At 45.5% G+C, this 17,743-nt stretch overlaps 1 protein-coding gene across 1 annotated transcript in view; it reads right to left on the reverse strand.

Annotated features, from left to right (window-relative positions):
- LRRC75A (leucine rich repeat containing 75A) overlaps window positions 1-17,743 on the reverse strand; it is a 585,529-nt gene that overhangs the window by 149,394 nt on the left and 418,392 nt on the right. The window contains exon 3 of the mRNA XM_063955985.1: window positions 9,103-9,215. Coding sequence (XP_063812055.1) covers window positions 9,103-9,215 — 113 coding nt within the window. The remainder of the gene's footprint in view (window positions 1-9,102; window positions 9,216-17,743) is intronic.

Below are 17,743 nucleotides of genomic sequence, written 5' to 3' on the forward strand. Positions count from 1 at the left end.
TACTGGCTCCTCCCCCTATGACCCTCCTCCAAGCCTCAGTTAGGATACTGTGCCCGGACGAGCGTACACAATAAGGAAGGATATTGAATCCCGGGTAAGATTCATACCAGCCACACCAATCACACCGTATAACTTGTGATCTGAACCCAGTTAACAGTATGACAAACGTAGGAGCCTCTGAACAGACGGCTCACAACAATAACAACCCGAATTTGTTTGTAACAATAACTATGTACAAGTATTGCAGACAATCCGCACTTGGGATGGGCGCCCAGCATCCACTACGGACTACGAGAAATAGAATTATCGGTAAGTAAATTCTTATTTTCTCTAACGTCCTAAGTGGATGCTGGGGACTCCGTCAGGACCATGGGGATTATACCAAAGCTCCCAAACGGGCGGGAGAGTGCGGATGACTCTGCAGCACCGAATGAGAGAACTCAAGGTCCTCCTCAGCCAGGGTATCAAATTTGTAGAATTTTGCAAACGTGTTTGCCCCTGACCAAGTAGCAGCTCGGCAGAGTTGTAATGCCGAGACCCCCCGGGCAGCCGCCCAGGATGAGCCCACTTTCCTTGTGGAATGGGCCTTGACAGATTTAGGTTGTGGCAAGCCTGCCACAGAATGTGCAAGTTGAATTGTGCTACAAATCCAACGAGCAATCGTCTGCTTAGAAGCAGGAGCACCCATCTTGTTGGGTGCATACAATATAAACAGTGAGTCAGACTTTCGGACTCCCGCCGTTCTTGAAATATATATTTTCAATGCCCGGACCACGTCCAACAACTTGGAATCCTCCAAATCGTTAGTAGCCGCAGGCACCACAATAGGCTGGTTCAGGTGAAACGCTGACACCACCTTAGGCAGAAAATGAGGACGCGTCCGCAGTTCTGCCCTGTCCGTATGGAAAATCAGATATGGGCTCTTATATGATAAAGCCGCCAATTCTGATACTCTCCTGGCTGAAGCCAGGGCCAGTAGCATGGTTACTTTCCATGTAAGATACTTCAACTCCACCGATTTGAGCGGCTCAAACCAATGGGATTTGAGAAAATCCAAGACTACATTAAGATCCCACGGTGCCACTGGGGGCACAACCGGGGGCTGTATATGTAGTACTCCTTTTACAAAAGTCTGGACTTCAGGAACTGAAGCCAATTCTTTCTGGAAGAAAATCGACAGGGCCGAAATTTGAACCTTAAAGGACCCCAATTTGAGGCCCATAGACAATCCTGTTTGCAGGAAATGTAGGAATCGACCCAGTTGAAATTCCTCCGTGGGGGCCTTCCTGGCCTCACACCACGCAACATATTTCCTCCAAATGCGGTGATAATGTTGTGCAGTCACCTCCTTCCTGGCTTTTACCAGTGTAGGAATGACCTCTTCCGGAATGCCTTTTTCCCTTAGAATTCGGCGTTCAACCGCCATGCCGTCAAACGCAGCCGCGGTAAGTCTTGGAATAGACACGGTCCCTGCTGAAGCAGGTCCCGTCTTAGAGGTAGAGGCCACGGATCCTCCGTGAGCATCTCTTGAAGTTCCGGGTACCAAGTTCTTCTTGGCCAATCCGGAGCCACTAGTATCGTTCTTACTCCCTTTTGCCGTATAATTCTCAGTACTTTTGGTATGAGAGGCAGAGGAGGGAACACATACACTGACTGGAACACCCACGGTGTTACCAGAGCGTCCACAGCTATTGCCTGAGGGTCTCTTGACCTGGCGCAATACCTGTCCAGTTTTTTGTTGAGGCGGGACGCCATCATATCCACCATTGGTTTTTCCCAACGGTTCACAATCATGTGGAAGACTTCTGGATGAAGTCCCCACTCTCCCGGGTGTAGATCGTGTCTGCTGAGGAAGTCTGCTTCCCAGTTGTCCACTCCCGGAATGAATACTGCTGACAGTGCTATCACATGATCTTCCGCCCAGCGAAGAATCCTTGCAGCTTCTGCCATTGCTGTCCTGCTTCTTGTGCCGCCCTGTCTGTTTACGTGGGCGACTGCCGTGATGTTGTCCGACTGGATCAACACCGGCTGACCCTGAAGCAGGGGTTTTGCCAGACTTAGAGCATTGTAAATCGCTCTTAGCTCCAGTATATTTATGTGAAGAGACATCTCCAGGCTTGACCATACTCCCTGGAAGTTTCTTCCCTGTGTGACCGCTCCCCAGCCTCTCAGACTGGCATCCGTGGTCACCAGGACCCAGTCCTGTATGCCGAATCTGCGGCCCTCTAACAGATGAGCACTCTGCAACCACCACAGAAGAGACACCCTTGTCCGTGGCGATGAGGTTATCCGCTGATGCATCTGCAGATGTGATCCGGACCATTTGTCCAGCAGATCCCACTGAAAAGTTCGTGCGTGGAATCTGCCGAATGGAATCGCTTCGTAAGAAGCCACCATCTTTCCCAGGACTCTTGTGCATTGATGCACAGACACTTTCCCTGGTTTTAGGAGGTTCCTGACAAGTTCGGATAACTCCCTGGCTTTCTCCTCCGGAAGAAACACCTTTTTCTGAACCGTGTCCAGAATCATTCCCAGGAACAGCAGACGTGTCGTCGGGGTCAACTGAGATTTTGGAAAATTCAGAATCCACCCGTGTTGTTGCAGCACTAGTCGGGTTAGTGCTACTCCGTCCTCCAGCTGTTCTCTGGACCTTGCCCTTATCAGGAGATCGTCCAAGTAAGGGATAATTAATACGCCTCTTCTTCGCAGAAGAATCATCATTTCGGCCATTACCTTGGTAAAGACCCGAGGTGCCGTGGACAATCCAAACGGCAGCGTCTGAAACTGATAATGACAGTTTTGCACCACGAACCTGAGGTACCCTTGATGTGAAGGGCAAATTGGGACATGCAGGTAAGCATCCTTTATGTCCAGGGACACCATAAAGTCCCCTTCTTCCAGATTCGCTATCACTGCTCTTAGTGACTCCATCTTGAACTTGAATTTTTGTATGTACAGGTTCAAAGATTTCAGATTTAGAATAGGTCTTACCGAGCCGTCCGGCTTCGGTACCACAAATAGCGTGGAGTAATACCCCTTTCCCTGTTGTAGGAGGGGTACCTTGACTATCACCTGCTGAGAAAACAGCTTGTGAATGGCTTCCAATACCGTCGCCCTGTCTGAGGGAGACGTTGGCAAAGCAGACTTTAGGAACCTGCGAGGGGGAGACTTCTCGAATTCCAACCTGTAACCCTGAGATACTACCTGCAGGATCCAGGGGTCCACCTGTGAGCAAGCCCACTGTGCGCTGAAATTCTTGAGTCGACCCCCCACCGCTCCTGAGTCCGCTTGTAAGGCCCCAGCGTCATGCTGAGGGCTTTGCAGAACCCTGAGAGGGCTTCTGTTCCTGGGCAGGGGCTGCTTGCTGCCCTCTCTTACCCCTTCCTCTGCCCCGAGGCAGATATGACTGTCCTTTTGTCCGCTTGTTCTTATAGGACCGAAAGGTGTCTTTTTCTGTTGGGAGGGGGTCTGAGGTAAAAAGGTGGATTTTCCGGCAGTTGCCGTGGCCACCAGATCCGATAGACCGACGCCAAATAATTCCTCCCCTTTATACGGCAATACTTCCATATGTCGTTTGGAATCCGCATCACCTGACCACTGTCGCGTCCATAAACTCCTTCTGGCAGATATGGACATCGCATTTACTCTCGATGCCAGAGTGCAAATATCTCTCTGAGCATCTCGCATATAAAGGAAAGCATCCTTTAATTGCTCTATAGTCAATAAAATACTGTCCCTATCCAGGGTATCAATATTTTCAGTCAGGGAATCCAACCGGACGACCCCAGCACTGCACATCCAGGCTGAGGCGATGGCTGGTCGCAGTATAACACCAGTATGTGTGTATATACTTTTTAGGGTAGTTTCCAGTCTCCTATCAGCTGGATCCCTGAGGGCGGCCGTATCAGGAGACGGTAACGCCACTTGTTTTGATAAGCGTGTGAGCGCCTTATCCACCCTAGGGGGTGTTTCCCAGCGCGCCCTAACCTCTGGCGGGAAAGGGTATAATGCTAATAACTTTTTTGAAATTAGCACTTTTCTATCTGGGTTAACCCACGCTTCATCACATACATCATTTAATTCCTCTGATTCAGGAAAAACTACAGGTAGTTTTTTCACCCCCCACATAATACCCCTTTTTGTGGTACTTGCAGTATCAGAGATATGCAAAGCCTCCTTCATTGCCGTGATCATATAACGTGTGGCCCTACTTGAAAATACGTTTGTTTCATCACCGTCGACACTAGATTCAGTGTCTGTGTCTGGGTCTGTGTCGACCGACTGAGGTAAAGGGCGCTTTACAGCCCCTGACGGTGTCTGAGACGCCTGGGCAGGTACTAACTGGTTTGCCGGCCGTCTCATGTCGTCAACTGATTTTTGTAATGTGCTGACATTATCACGTAATTCCATAAACAAAGCCATCCATTCCGGTGTCGACTCCCTGGGGGGTGACATCACCATTATCGGCAATTGCTCTGCCTCCACACCAACATCGTCCTCATACATGTCGACACACGCGTACCGACACACAGCAGACACACAGGGAATGCTCTTATCGAAGACAGGACCCCACTAGCCCTTTGGGGAGACAGAGGGAGAGTTTGCCAGCACACACCCAAGCGCTATAATATATATGGGAACAACCTTATATAAGTGTTGTTCCTTATAGCAGCTTAAATATATCAAAATATCGCCAAAAAATGCCCCCCCTCTCTGTTTTACCCTGTTTCTGTAGTGCAGTGCAGGGGAGAGTCCTGGGAGCCTTCCTCACAGCGGAGCTGAGCAGGAAAATGGCGCTGTGTGCTGAGGAGAATAAGCCCCGCCCCCTATTTCGGCTGGCTTTTCTCCCGGAGTTTTAGATATCTGGCATGGGTTAAATACATACATATAGCCTCAATGGCTATATGTGATGTATTCTTTTGCCATAAAGGTATTAAATATTGCTGCCCAAGGCGCCCCCAGCAGCGCCCTGCACCCTCCGTGACCGCTTGGTGTGAAGTGTGTGACAACAATGGCGCACAGCTGCAGTGCTGTGCGCTACCTTCATGAAGACTGAAGAGCCTTCTGTCGCCTGTTTCCGGACCTTCAATCTTCAGCATCTGTAAGGGGGGTCGGCGGCGCGGCTCCGGGACGAACCCCAGGGTGAGACCTGTGTTCCGACTCCCTCTGGAGCTAATGGTGTCCAGTAGCCTAAGAATCCAATCCATCCTGCACGCAAGTGAGTTGAAATTCTCTCCCCTAAGTCCCTCGATGCAGTGAGCCTGTTGCCAGCAGGACTCACTGAAAATAAAAAACCTAAAAACTTTTTCTAAGCAGCTCTTTAGGAGAGCCACCTAGATTGCACCCTGCTCGGACGGGCACAAAAACCTAACTGAGGCTTGGAGGAGGGTCATAGGGGGAGGAGCCAGTACACACCACCTAATCCTAAAGCTTTATTTTTGTGCCCTGTCTCCTGCGGAGCCGCTATTCCCCATGGTCCTGACGGAGTCCCCAGCATCCACTTAGGACGTTAGAGAAATATATATATATATACACACACACACACACACACACACACACACACACACACACACACAATAACCAAGAAACTAAACTTTAAATATAGCCAGCCCCTTACTTTTTTGTTACTAGGCTGGCAGGCTGGGTGCTGGTCGCTGGCTCCATATGCCATCAGGGATCCCTCCTTCCTCCTTGTTCCATGCAGCCTGCGAGCCCAGCCAATGACTGAGCCGCAGGCTGCTGCTTCGCAGATTATTGGACAGCTGAGTCGTTGCTCAGCTGTCCTTCCTGGCCTTGTACTCCTACTATTGTGGGACAGCTGCTGTACTGCATGTGGCGCCGCCAGTGTTTGGCAGTGGGAAGCCAGGAGCGGGGACAGGCAGCCGGGAGATCTGGCGCTCAGCAGCCGTCGCTAAGCTGCATTGCATGTGGCACCAGCTTTTAGCAGTGCAGCTGGGGGCTGGGAGCGCTGCAGTGGGTGACCGGAGCCCTTTTAAATAGGGGGGCCCGGGGTACTTACCCCCAGGCCCCCCCCCCCCTTAATCCGGCTTCGTGGGAAACGTGTACCCCCACTAAATTCTCAATGAGCTCCACTGCTAGGCAGGTTTACAATATAGCTGGGAGACCATGAGCTATACCCTGCTATACTAGCAAATACTAGCTCCTACTGACTGCACAGTGCTGTTACCACTATAAGGGGATTGGTATGATTTGCCGGCTGTCGGGATCCCGCCAGTCAGGAGACTGACACCGTTCTCCCGACGTCTGGCATCGAACGCAGCAAGTCCCCTCGCAGGCTTGCCACGCATTGGGCCTATTGGAAAACTATTCCCCCTCGGGTGGTGGCTTGGACCCCCAACTAAGTGGGAATTCCGGGCTTCGGTCGGGATTCCGACCGCCGGCATTTCACCGGGTGTCAGGATACCGTCGTCGGTATTCTGAATGCTAGGATCCAGACAGCCGGTAATTTAACTGCATCCTGAGGAAATGGATGCAAGAATCACCATAACCGCCTTCTCCTTCCCAGCAAACCATGCAGTTAGACATTTACTGCTAGTGAACTGTATCAGTGGTGTGATATCTAAGACTACCACTGCGAATGGAGGAACTGCACTGCATGGGTTATGCAACAGCAGCACATTCACCCAATGTTAAAACTCAATTTGACAAATGTACTTAGATGAACCAGCAATTATTCTTCAGATGACTAAGAGCGGAAGTCGTCTTATTTTTCTTTATGTTCTAAAAAACGTCTGAGATGTGATTGGAAAAGTAATTAATAAAGGAGCACACAGCTAAGTAACAATCTTAAAAGTGTACTTAGTTCACCAGATCCTGTCTTTTACAAAAGAAGAGGTTGACTAATATTTCTTGTGCATGTTGGGGCATCTAATCTTAACAAGGAATTTTAATTATCACTTAGGAAGATGAAGAGGCGTCTGGAGCTGGAATCAGTAATAACTACATTTCAGGCTGTGAACAGAAAGCGGGGAAGCAGTTTTTGTAAAAATGGCCAAAAATCATCAAGTCCTCCCCAACTGGACGAAGATCTTAGATGGTGGGTTATACTATGGTGTTGAGACAGTTTCTTCACATGTACTGTATAATGTGATTTGACGCTGTACTGTAACTGGACTTTTTCTTTCGTTGAAAGATCTAATTGAATTTATCAATAGCAACTTAGTAATGCTGCAGTCTGCAGACAATTCGGGTGTGGATTAGCTGCTATGCTATGTAGAAAGATCGTCGGTGTCTAGATCAGGGGTGGGGAACCTCCGGCCCGCAAAGTCGTTTGTTCCGGCCCACCCGCTGCTGTGGGTGTCAGCGAGACACGCCGCCCCTCAGTCTGGAGGCGGCGTGTCTCAGCTGTTAGGGCAGGGAGAAGAACGCAGCTATGTCCGGCAGCAGCGGCAGGTAGGATCTCAAACCAGCCGCCGGTTCGTGAGCCAATTAGAGCTCGTGGACCGGTAGCCAATCAGGAGCTGCCGCTGCAGGTACGCAAGCTCTGATTGTCTCACAAACCGGCGGCTGTTTTGAGGTCCTACTCGCCGCCACCGTTGCCCGACATAGCCGTGCTCTCCTCCCTGCCCTGACAGCGGTAAGCAGCACAGTGGGTTGTGGGGCATTTATGTATCTGGCACTGTGGGGGCATTTGTGTATCTGGAACTGTGGGGCATTTGTGTATCTGACACTGTGGGGGCATTTGTGTATCTGGCACTGTGGGGTATTTGTGTATCTGGCACTGTACTGGCATATGTGTATCTGGCACTGCACTATTGGGGGCATATGTGTATCACATCCCATTTTAATTGTCCACACCCATTTTTTGGTGCGGCGCGCACACTCAGTACCACTAAGGGACATAACTACTGGGGGCAGGGTAATTTTTAAGTTGATCATTTTTGTATGGCCCCTGAAGGATTTAAAAAATATCCAAATGGCCCTTGGTAGAAAAAAGGTTCCCCATCCCTGGTCTAGATAGACAGTCAATAAGTAAATATCTGATTACCAACAGTCAGTAGGTCGACAAGGTCAAAAGCTCGACAGTTAAATGGTCTACGTGGATTTAGGCCAACAGGGTCAAAAGAATGACATGGATAAAAGGTCGACATGCAAATGGTTGACACAAAAGGTTGACACGTGGCATGTTTTTGTGTTATTTTAACTCTACTCCTAACCCTAAACCTAACCCTTCCCCATAGTGCCTAACCCTCCCACTGATGGGATGCATTTAGCATACTGGCTGTCGGGATGCCGGCGGATGTGTGACCGACGCCGGAATCCGACACCACTCAGGAGACCGGCGCTGGAATACCGATGTGAAAACCGATATGTCAACCTTTTCTCAATGATGATGATTTGCATGTTGACCTTTTGATCATACTGATCTTTTGACCATGTCGACATAAGTCCAGGTCGACCATGTAACTGTCAACCTTTTGACAGTGTGGGCCATGTGTGTTGACCTATTGACTGTCTATCAATTACTGTCTATCTTGCATCTGGATACCGACAATTTTGTACTGTGGCTGACACAGAAAGCATAGTCTTACAGCTATGCCAGGCCAGCCTTGGTGGACCTGCTCATTCATGACCTGGCTTGCCAGCTCAAGAAGAAAATAATGTAGTACCATCATTCAAAAGCAAAATGGTGGAGCTCATCCTTAAAATCACTGGCTCATCCTACAAATGGCAGATGATGCGTACAAGGGTATAGTACAGGAAGAAATGGTGTCTCCTGTTAATGTCTCCTGTCTAATGTGGTATCTAAGGAATGGAATACTGCATATTAGAATGTAAAGGTGGATGTGCACAATAATAGAGGGGAAGGAGCTTGTTAGGACATGCAGGCAGGATGAACCAATCAATGGAGGCTACTAGAGCCTAATAGAGGGAAATGCTGATGTAGGTTACTTTGAATATCTGGGTCACATAAAAGCTCAGGGCTTTTTAAACAGGTCATGTGCATACAAAACAAGTATGGAGGACTGCAGAAGGGAACACAAACAATCAGCGTGTACAATAAAAACACTTGCAGATCCCCCATAACAAGTTTAGGTCTATTAACTGTCACGAAGTGCTGTGACTGAAAAGGTGACTCACCAGGCCTGCGGCTTTCTCTTTACAATACCTTGACGTCTCCACTGTGAGTGAGGGCTGAGGTGGTATGTCAGTTGTCTGCACACTTTCTCCATTGCCCCCAGCGAATCTCCCTCCTGTAGTGGGAATAAGAATCAGGATCAGAGCATATGGCACCATCGCTTACACACATCATACTTCTTCCTGCTCCAGTTCCATTTCTAATGTATTACAGAAGGCTAATGTTGAACTGTAAGAGAACTATCATGCGGATAAAAGAAAAACACACTTTGGCTGATTGAATGCACCATCAATGCTCACACACCCTATGTAATATAGTAATCTGTTGCGTAGTGTATGTGAGTCTTTAAAGAAGCTAAAAGGGGTAAAAATTAGATAAACTTTGGAGTATTATTTCATGTGTCACAAGCATAAATGGACTATTTTTATGACTGGCAAGAAGTGACGAGAAGTCAGAATTTCAATGGTGAGATGTCTGAATACCAATGAGCATACATTAAAGTGGCTGTGCACCTCAGGGTGACTTTAAATGATTGCCTTGGGCATGTTCTCCTGCAATGTTTACTAAATACATTGCTTTATATTTCTGGTTCTTCATCCGTGCACAAGGCACAATTTTAATTTTCGCTCCCTGGCATGTGTCACAATGCTGCTGTACCCTCTGCATTAGCTACAGTAGTATTCAGAGACCAGCTCTGCATCGTAACTTAAGGCAAAGCATATAAACATCAGCATAAGAAAGGTTACACAAGGACACAGGTGCAGGACACTCTTTTGGGTCATTTGATACTAACGTGCATCCAATTAACCATTCTGTACTTTCATGAGTGCACCATATGCCACACGCCATCTATACTACTAGCCACACCCAATGTGTATGTAACAAAGAGTGAGTGTTGTGTGCTCCATTTATATCTTCAAGCCAATGTATTAATGTTATCTCTAGGTGGAAAATCCCATTACAGGTTGAGTATCCCTTATCCAAAATGCTTGGGACCAGAAGTATTTTGGATATGGGATTTTTCCGTAGTTTGGAATAATTGCATACCATAATGAGATATCATGGTGATGGGACTTAAATCTAAGCACAGAATGCATTTATGTTACATATACACCTTATACACACAGCCTGAAGGTCATTTTAGCCAACATTTTTTATATCTTTGTGCATTAAACAAAGTGTGTGTACATTCATACAATTCATTTATGTTTCATATACACCTTATACACACAGCCTAAAGGTCATTTAATATAATACTTTTAATAACTGTGTGTATTAAACAAAGTTTGTGTACATTGAGCCATCAGAAAACAAAGGTTTCACTATCATCTCACTCTCACTCAAAAAGTCCGTATTTCGGAATATTCCGTATTTCGGATGTTTGGATATGGGATACTCAACCTGTATCTAATAAAGTAATTTACTTTAGTCATTGTATCTGTACTGATTGGTTGTCACACGTGACCGGAGACGATCACGTGATATAGATTCCGTATTTTCTTTTCTTATATTTTATAATCTTCTGCTCCTCGTTTTTATTAATAAAAATAGAATTGAGTATATCATGTAAAGGATTGCCTCCTGTTGTTACTACATTTTGATTTTTGCTATGTTAGATTTATTGACACAACAGCTGTTTCCAACTGCTCCCTAATTATTAGGGTATATATAGTGTGCCAGTTATAGACTGGGTATATGTTCCTGAGGAAGCTGGTAGTGATCAGACCAGCGAAACGCGTTGAGCCACACTCTGCAGGACCACTGGCTTTGGATATACTTCAACCAATTCCCTGGCGATATATGGACTCCTTGCATCCACTGGACAAAATTCCAACACAAGTTCATTACAGACCCAGACTTTTCCCTGCTGCCATCTGAATCTTATTTGCACAAGATACCTAGGGGGACTTATATCCGGAAGCAAGTCTGGTAACAAACTGTGTCATCTAGTGACTTGTGAGCAATGTGGAATAGAGTCTTAGCCAGAAGCCGTGGACACTATATTTAGAAAGCAAAAAATAGTGTCATCCTGCATTTTTAGATATATGAATTTCAGCAATTGCTATATATTTTTATTTCTTTGAGAAATGGGAATATTTTATTCTTTTTTATGAATGTTTAAATAAATTGAGTATTATATTTTATATATTGGAATTTCATTATTTGATTAACAGCCGGCGCCAGTATAATTTTTCTCTATCTTGTATATTCAATTTGGGGAATTGACCTTCCCTATACGGGCTGCCGTTGACAGCGCACTCTTTTATTCTTTATAATTGTATCTGTACAAGTAGCTTATTGTTTAACTAAAGGCTATGACTGTTTACTTGAGGTCACAGTGATTAGATAAGGATTTTCAGACCCATTGGATAATGGTAGGAAAGTAGTTAACGCTATAAAAAAAGTTACCTATAATTTAATAAAAAAATTAGGGACCGAATAATTTTCTGTTCCAAACTTGTGCAGTTGCGAAACTAGTATCAGTAACTACAATAAAATTGAGTTCAATAGTTTAAAATAAATACTACCTAATTTCAGTCTTACACTCATAGTGGTTTATTTATTAAAGGACAAAGGGGTTCTGCAGCAGATATTGGAGATATTCGTTGCAGTTCACCTATTTCCGATCCCAATACCAGCCCCCATATGTATCTATTTACCTTAGCCCCATCAACTAACATCATTTCAAGATGGTTTAGCCTTTGTAGCCTATAGGCTACATATTGCACACTTTACCAGGAGGGGGATCTGGAGCCACTCGTGCATTCGTGGTCTGGTGGACTCACATGTGCAGTAGGCCGTCTGAGGTACCACAGCACAAACAAAAGTGATAGCTCACGTTACTTCACACTATCAGAGCCCCTGTCCCTGGATGTGATTTTTTTTTAACATGGCTGGGTGGTATAGGATATTTGTCTTAAGCCCTATAATTAATAAATGAGCCACATAAATGCTATCGTTGGTGAAAACCCTATCTTGCCCTATACATCAAGGGGCTACATAATTAGGTTCAATGGGTCTTTCGCCATTATTTGCTTCCCCATGCAAAGCATCATCATGTCTTATTTATAGGGAACCACATACTTTATACAATCATCAAACAGATAAGATGTAAATAGCATGAAAATAATGAAGCATAGTTGGTCGCAAAAACTTAAGTACATTGATACATGATAGCATTGTCAGTACAATGTCAGTGAAAGGGTGGTTAGTCTAACTATGGCATATAGCAGGGATAGGCAACATGCAGCGCTCCAACCGCTGTGGAACTATATATCCCATCGGGGGTATGGTCTGGACTAGAGATGTGCACCGGAAATTTTTCGGGTTGTGTGATTTGGTTTTGGATTCGGTTCCGCGGCCGTGTTTTGGATTCGGACGCGTTTTGGCAAAACCCCCCTGACATTTTTTTGTGGGATTCGGGTGTGTTTTGGATTCGGGTGTTTTGTTTTTTTAAAACCCACAAAAACAGCTTAAATCATAGAATTTGGGGGTCATTTTGATCCCATAGTATTATTAACCTCAATAACCATAATTTCCACTCATTTCCAGTCTATTCTGAACACCTCACAATATTATTTTTAGTCCTAAAATTTGCACCGAGGTCGCTGGATGACTAAGCTAAGCGACCCAAGTGGGCAGCACAAACACCTGGCCCATCAAGGAGTGGCACTGCAGTGTCAGACAGGATGGCACTTAAAAAAATTAGCCCCAAACATCACATGATGCAGAGATTTTAAAAAAAGAGGTGCAAGATGGAATTGTCCTTGGGCCCTCCCACCCACCCTTATGTTGTATAAACAGGACATGCACACTTTAACAAACCCATCATTTCAGCCACAGGGTCTGCCACATGAATGTGGCTGAAATGACTGGTTGATTTGGGCCCCCACCAAAAAAGAAGCAATCAATCTCTCCTTGCACAAACTGGCTCTACAGAGGCAAGATGTCCACCTCCTCCTCATCGTCCGATTCATCACCCCTTTCACTGTGTACATCCCCCTCCTCACAGAGTATTATTAATTCATCCCCACTGGAATCCACCATCTCAGGTCCCTGTGTACTTTCTGGAGGCAATTGCTGGTGAATGTCTCCAAGGAGGAATTGATTATAATTCATTTTGATGAACATCATCTTCTCCACATTTTCTGGAAGTAACCTCGTACGCCGATTGCTGACAAGGTGACCGGCTGCACTAAACACTCTTTTGGAGTACACACTGGAGAGGGGGCAACTTAGGTAAAATAAAGCAAGTTTGTGCAAGGGCCTCCAAATTGCCTCTTTTTCCTGCCAGTATACGTACGTACTGTCTGAAGTGCCTACTTGGATGCGGTCACTCATATAATCCTCCCCCATTCTTTCAATGGTGATAGAACCATATGCAGTGACAGTAGACGACATGTCAGTAATCGTTGGCAGGTCCTTCAGTCCGGACCAGATGTCAGCACTCGCTCCAGACTGCCCTGCATCACCGCCAGCGGGTGGGCTCGGAATTCTTAGCCTTTTCCTCGCAGCCCCAGTTGCGGGAGAATGTGAAGGAGGAGCTTTATTTAGGAAGGACAGAATTGGAAAAATCGGAGGAGGGGTAGCAATGTATGTAAAAAATACCATAAATACTACATTAATGCAAAGTATTGAAGAAAAAACTGAGGCCCTTTGGGTGACCATAGAAACAGGGGAAAAGTTGATTATTCGTATTGGCGTGATATACAGGCCACCAGGTCAGGAAGAGGAACTTGACAAGAACCTATTGCAGGACATAACTAAAATGGCATTAAAAGGAGAGGTAATAATCATGGGAGACTTTAATCTTCCTGATGTAAACTGGGAGGTGTCTGTTGCTAGTTCCACTAGAAGTAGGAACATTTTAAATTCTCTTCAGGGAGCATCCCTCCACCAATTGGTGAGGGAGCCCACTCGGAAAGACGCAATATTAGACTTAATACTTACAAATGGAGACAGATTATCGGACGTAAAAGTGGGTGAAAACCTGGGATCCAGTGATCATCAAGCAGTATGGTTCAGCATTAAGACAGAGACTGACTCGTCCCATACAAAAACAAAGGTGTTGGATTTTAGGAAGGCTGATTTTGTAGGGATGGGAAAATGTGTAAGCGATTCTTTGGCAGAGTGGAGGAACTTGGAAACAGTGCAGGAGAGGTGGGAAACATTCAAATGTGCAATATTGAAGGCAACAGACCTTTGTATCAAAACTGTTAGGAAAAACACAAGGAAAAGGAAGCCAGTGTGGTTTGCAAAAGAAGTAGCAAATATTGTGAGAGCAAAAAAGATGGCTTTTAGGAAATATAAGCAGACACAAAATAATGAAGACAAAAAGATATATCTTGTTAGACAGAAGGAGACAAAGAAGGTTATCAGATGTGCAAAGGCACAAGCCGAGGAGAAAATGGCCCAGTCAGTGGGTAAAGGAGGCAAAACTTTTTTTAGGTATATAAGCGAAAAGAGAAAAACAAAAGGCGGAATTATAAAACTAAAGACGGACACTGGGAGTCTTGTTGAAGGAGACAATTTAATAGCAGATCATCTTAATGATTATTTTTGCTCAGTATTTACTACTGAAAGAGAGGGGAAGGGGCCACAGTTAAGTTGCAGGGATATTCAGGAAAATGAAACAAGTACATTTACAGAGGAGAAGGTCCTAACAGAACTCTCAAAGCTGAAAGTGGACAAATCTATGGGGCCAGATGGGATACATCCAAGGATACTAAAAGAACTTAAAGAGGTGCTGGTAGCACCATTGACAGAATTATTCAACCAGTCATTAGCTACAGGAGTAATTCCAGGGGACTGGAAAAGAGCAAACGTAGTCCCACTGCACAAAAGTGGAAGCAAGGAAGAGGCAAACAACTACAGACCAGTGAGTCTTACATCAGTAGTAGGGAAATTGATGGAAACACTCTTAAAAGAAAGAGTTGTAGATTATCTCAAATCCGGCAATTTACTGGATCCCAAACAGCATGGATTCACTGGGGGGAGATCATGTCAAACGAATCTTATTGACTTTTTTGATTGTGTGACTAAAGTGATTGATAAAGGTGGAGCCATGGATATAGCTTATCTAGACTTTAGTAAGGCTTTTGACACAGTTCCACATCGCAGACTGCTAAATAAACTTGAAAGTTTGGGATTGGATATTAGGATTATTGAATGGATAAGATCTTGGTTGAAGGATAGAAAACAGAGAGTTGTGGTAAATGGAGTGCATTCACAGGAGGGAAATGTTACCAGTGGAGTACCCCAGGGATCTGTACTTGGACCAGTGCTTTTTAATATATTTATTGGTGGCATTGCAAATGGCATTAAAGGGAAAGTATGCCTTTTTGCAGATGACACAAAGGTATGCAACAGGGTAGACACACCAGGTAGGGTAAAACAAATGATTGAGGATCTAGGTAGACTAGAGGAATGGTCAAGAGTCTGGCAATTACAGTTTAATGCCAAAAAATGCAAAATCATGCACTTGGGTCTCAGAAATCCTAAAGCTAAATACAGTATTAATGGCACTATACTGGAAACTACTGAGGAGGAAAGGGATCTAGGAGTTACTATTTCAGATGACTTAAAGGCAGGTAAGCAATGCAACAAGGCAATGAGGAAAGCTAGTCAGATGCTTGGCTGCATTGGGAGAGGAATCAGCAGCAGAAAGAAGTAATAATGCCACTGTATAGGTCATTGGTACGGCCTAATCTAGAATACTGTATTCAGTTCTGGAGGCCATATCTTCAAAAGGATATTAATACATTAGAAACTGTACAAAGGAGGGCAACTAAAATGGTGCATGGCCTACATCACAAAACATACCCAGAAAGACTAAGAAATCTCAATATGTATAGTTTGGAGCAGAGAAGGGAAAGGGGGGACATGATAGAAACTTTCAAATATATCAAGGGTTTCAACAAAGTCCAGGAGGGAAACATTCTCCAAATGAAGAGAAGCAAAAGGACACGAGGACATGCACTGAGACTGGAGGGGGGGAGGTTCAGGGGAAATTTGCGGAAAAATTATTTCACAGAAAGGGTAGTGGACAAGTGGAATAGCCTCCCATCAGAGGTGGTAGAGGCTAAGACAGTAGAGCAATTTAAACATGCATGGGATAGACATAAGGATATCCTTACAAAGAAATAAGGATCAAATAAGGTTAGAGATAAAAAATAATATAAAAAAAAAAAAAAGGGGCAGACTAGATGGGCCAAGTGGTTCTTATCTGCCGACAAATTCTATGTTTCTATGTTTCTATGAGCTGTTGACGGGTCACATTCCGCTTGACTTGACAAGTGTCTCACCAGCATGTCTTTGAACATGTGCAGACTTGTGTCTGCCGGAAAGAGAGATACAACGTAAGCTTTAAACATAGGATCGAGCACGGTGGCCAAAATGTAGTGCTCTGATTTCAACATATTGACCACCCCGTGAATCCTGGTTAAGCGAATTAAGGGCTCCATCCACAAGTTCCACATGCCTAGCGGAATCACTCCATTTTAGCTCCTCCTTCAATCTCTCCAGCTGCTTTTGCAAAAGCCTGATGAGGGGAATGACCTGACTCAGGCTGGCAGTGTCTGAACTGACTTCACGTGTGGCAAATTCAAAGGGTTGCAGAACCTTGCACAAGGTCGAAATCATTCTCCACTGCGCTTGAGTCAGGTGCATTCCCTCTCCTTTGCTTATATCGTAGGCAGACATATAGGCTTGAATGGTCTTTTCCTGCTCCTCCATCCTCTGTAGCATATAGAGGGTTGAATTCCACCTAGTTACCACCTCTTGCTTCAGATGATGGCTGTGCAGGTTCAGGAGTGTTTGCTGGTGCTCCAGTCTTCGGCACGTGGTGGCTGAATGCCGAAAGTGGCCCGCAATTCTTCGGGCCACCGACAGCATCTCTTGCACACCCCTGTCGTTTTTTTTTTAATTCTGCACCACCAAATTCAATGTATGCAACATGGGACATGCTGGAATTTGCCCACATGTAATGCACGCACAAGGGGGGTCATTCCGAGTTGTTCGCTCGCAAGCTGCTTTTAGCAGCTTTGCGCACGCTAAGCCGCCGCCTACTGGGAGTGAATTTTAGCTTCTCAAAATTGCGAACGAAAGATTCGCAATATTGCGAAAAGACTTCTCTGTGCAGTTTCTGAGTAGCTCGAGACTTACTCTGCCAGTGCGATCAGTTCAGTGCTTGTCATTCCTGGTTTGACGTCACAAACACACCCAGCGTTCGCCCAGACACTCCTCCGTTTCTCCAGCCACTCCCGCGTTTTTCCCAGAAACGGTAGCGCTTTTTCACACACTCCCATAAAACGGCCAGTTTCCGCCCAGAAACACCCACTTCCTGTCAATCACATTACGATCACCAGAACGAAGAAAAAACCTCGTAATGCCGTGAGTAAAATTCCTAACTGCATAGCAAATTTACTTGGCGCAGTCGCACTGCGGACATTGCGCATGCGCATTTGCGACTATTCGCTCCGTTGCGACAAAAAAATAACGAGCGAACATCTCGGAATGACCCCCAATATTGGTGGCGTTGTCCGATGTCACAAATCCCCAGGAGAGTCCAATTGGGGTAAGCCATTCTGCGATGATGTTCCTCAGTTTCCGTAAGAGGTTGTCAGCTGTGTGCCTCTTATGGAT

This window comes from Pseudophryne corroboree, chromosome 2 (assembly GCF_028390025.1).
Source record: "Pseudophryne corroboree isolate aPseCor3 chromosome 2, aPseCor3.hap2, whole genome shotgun sequence".
Taxonomy (NCBI): Eukaryota; Metazoa; Chordata; class Amphibia; order Anura; family Myobatrachidae; genus Pseudophryne; species Pseudophryne corroboree.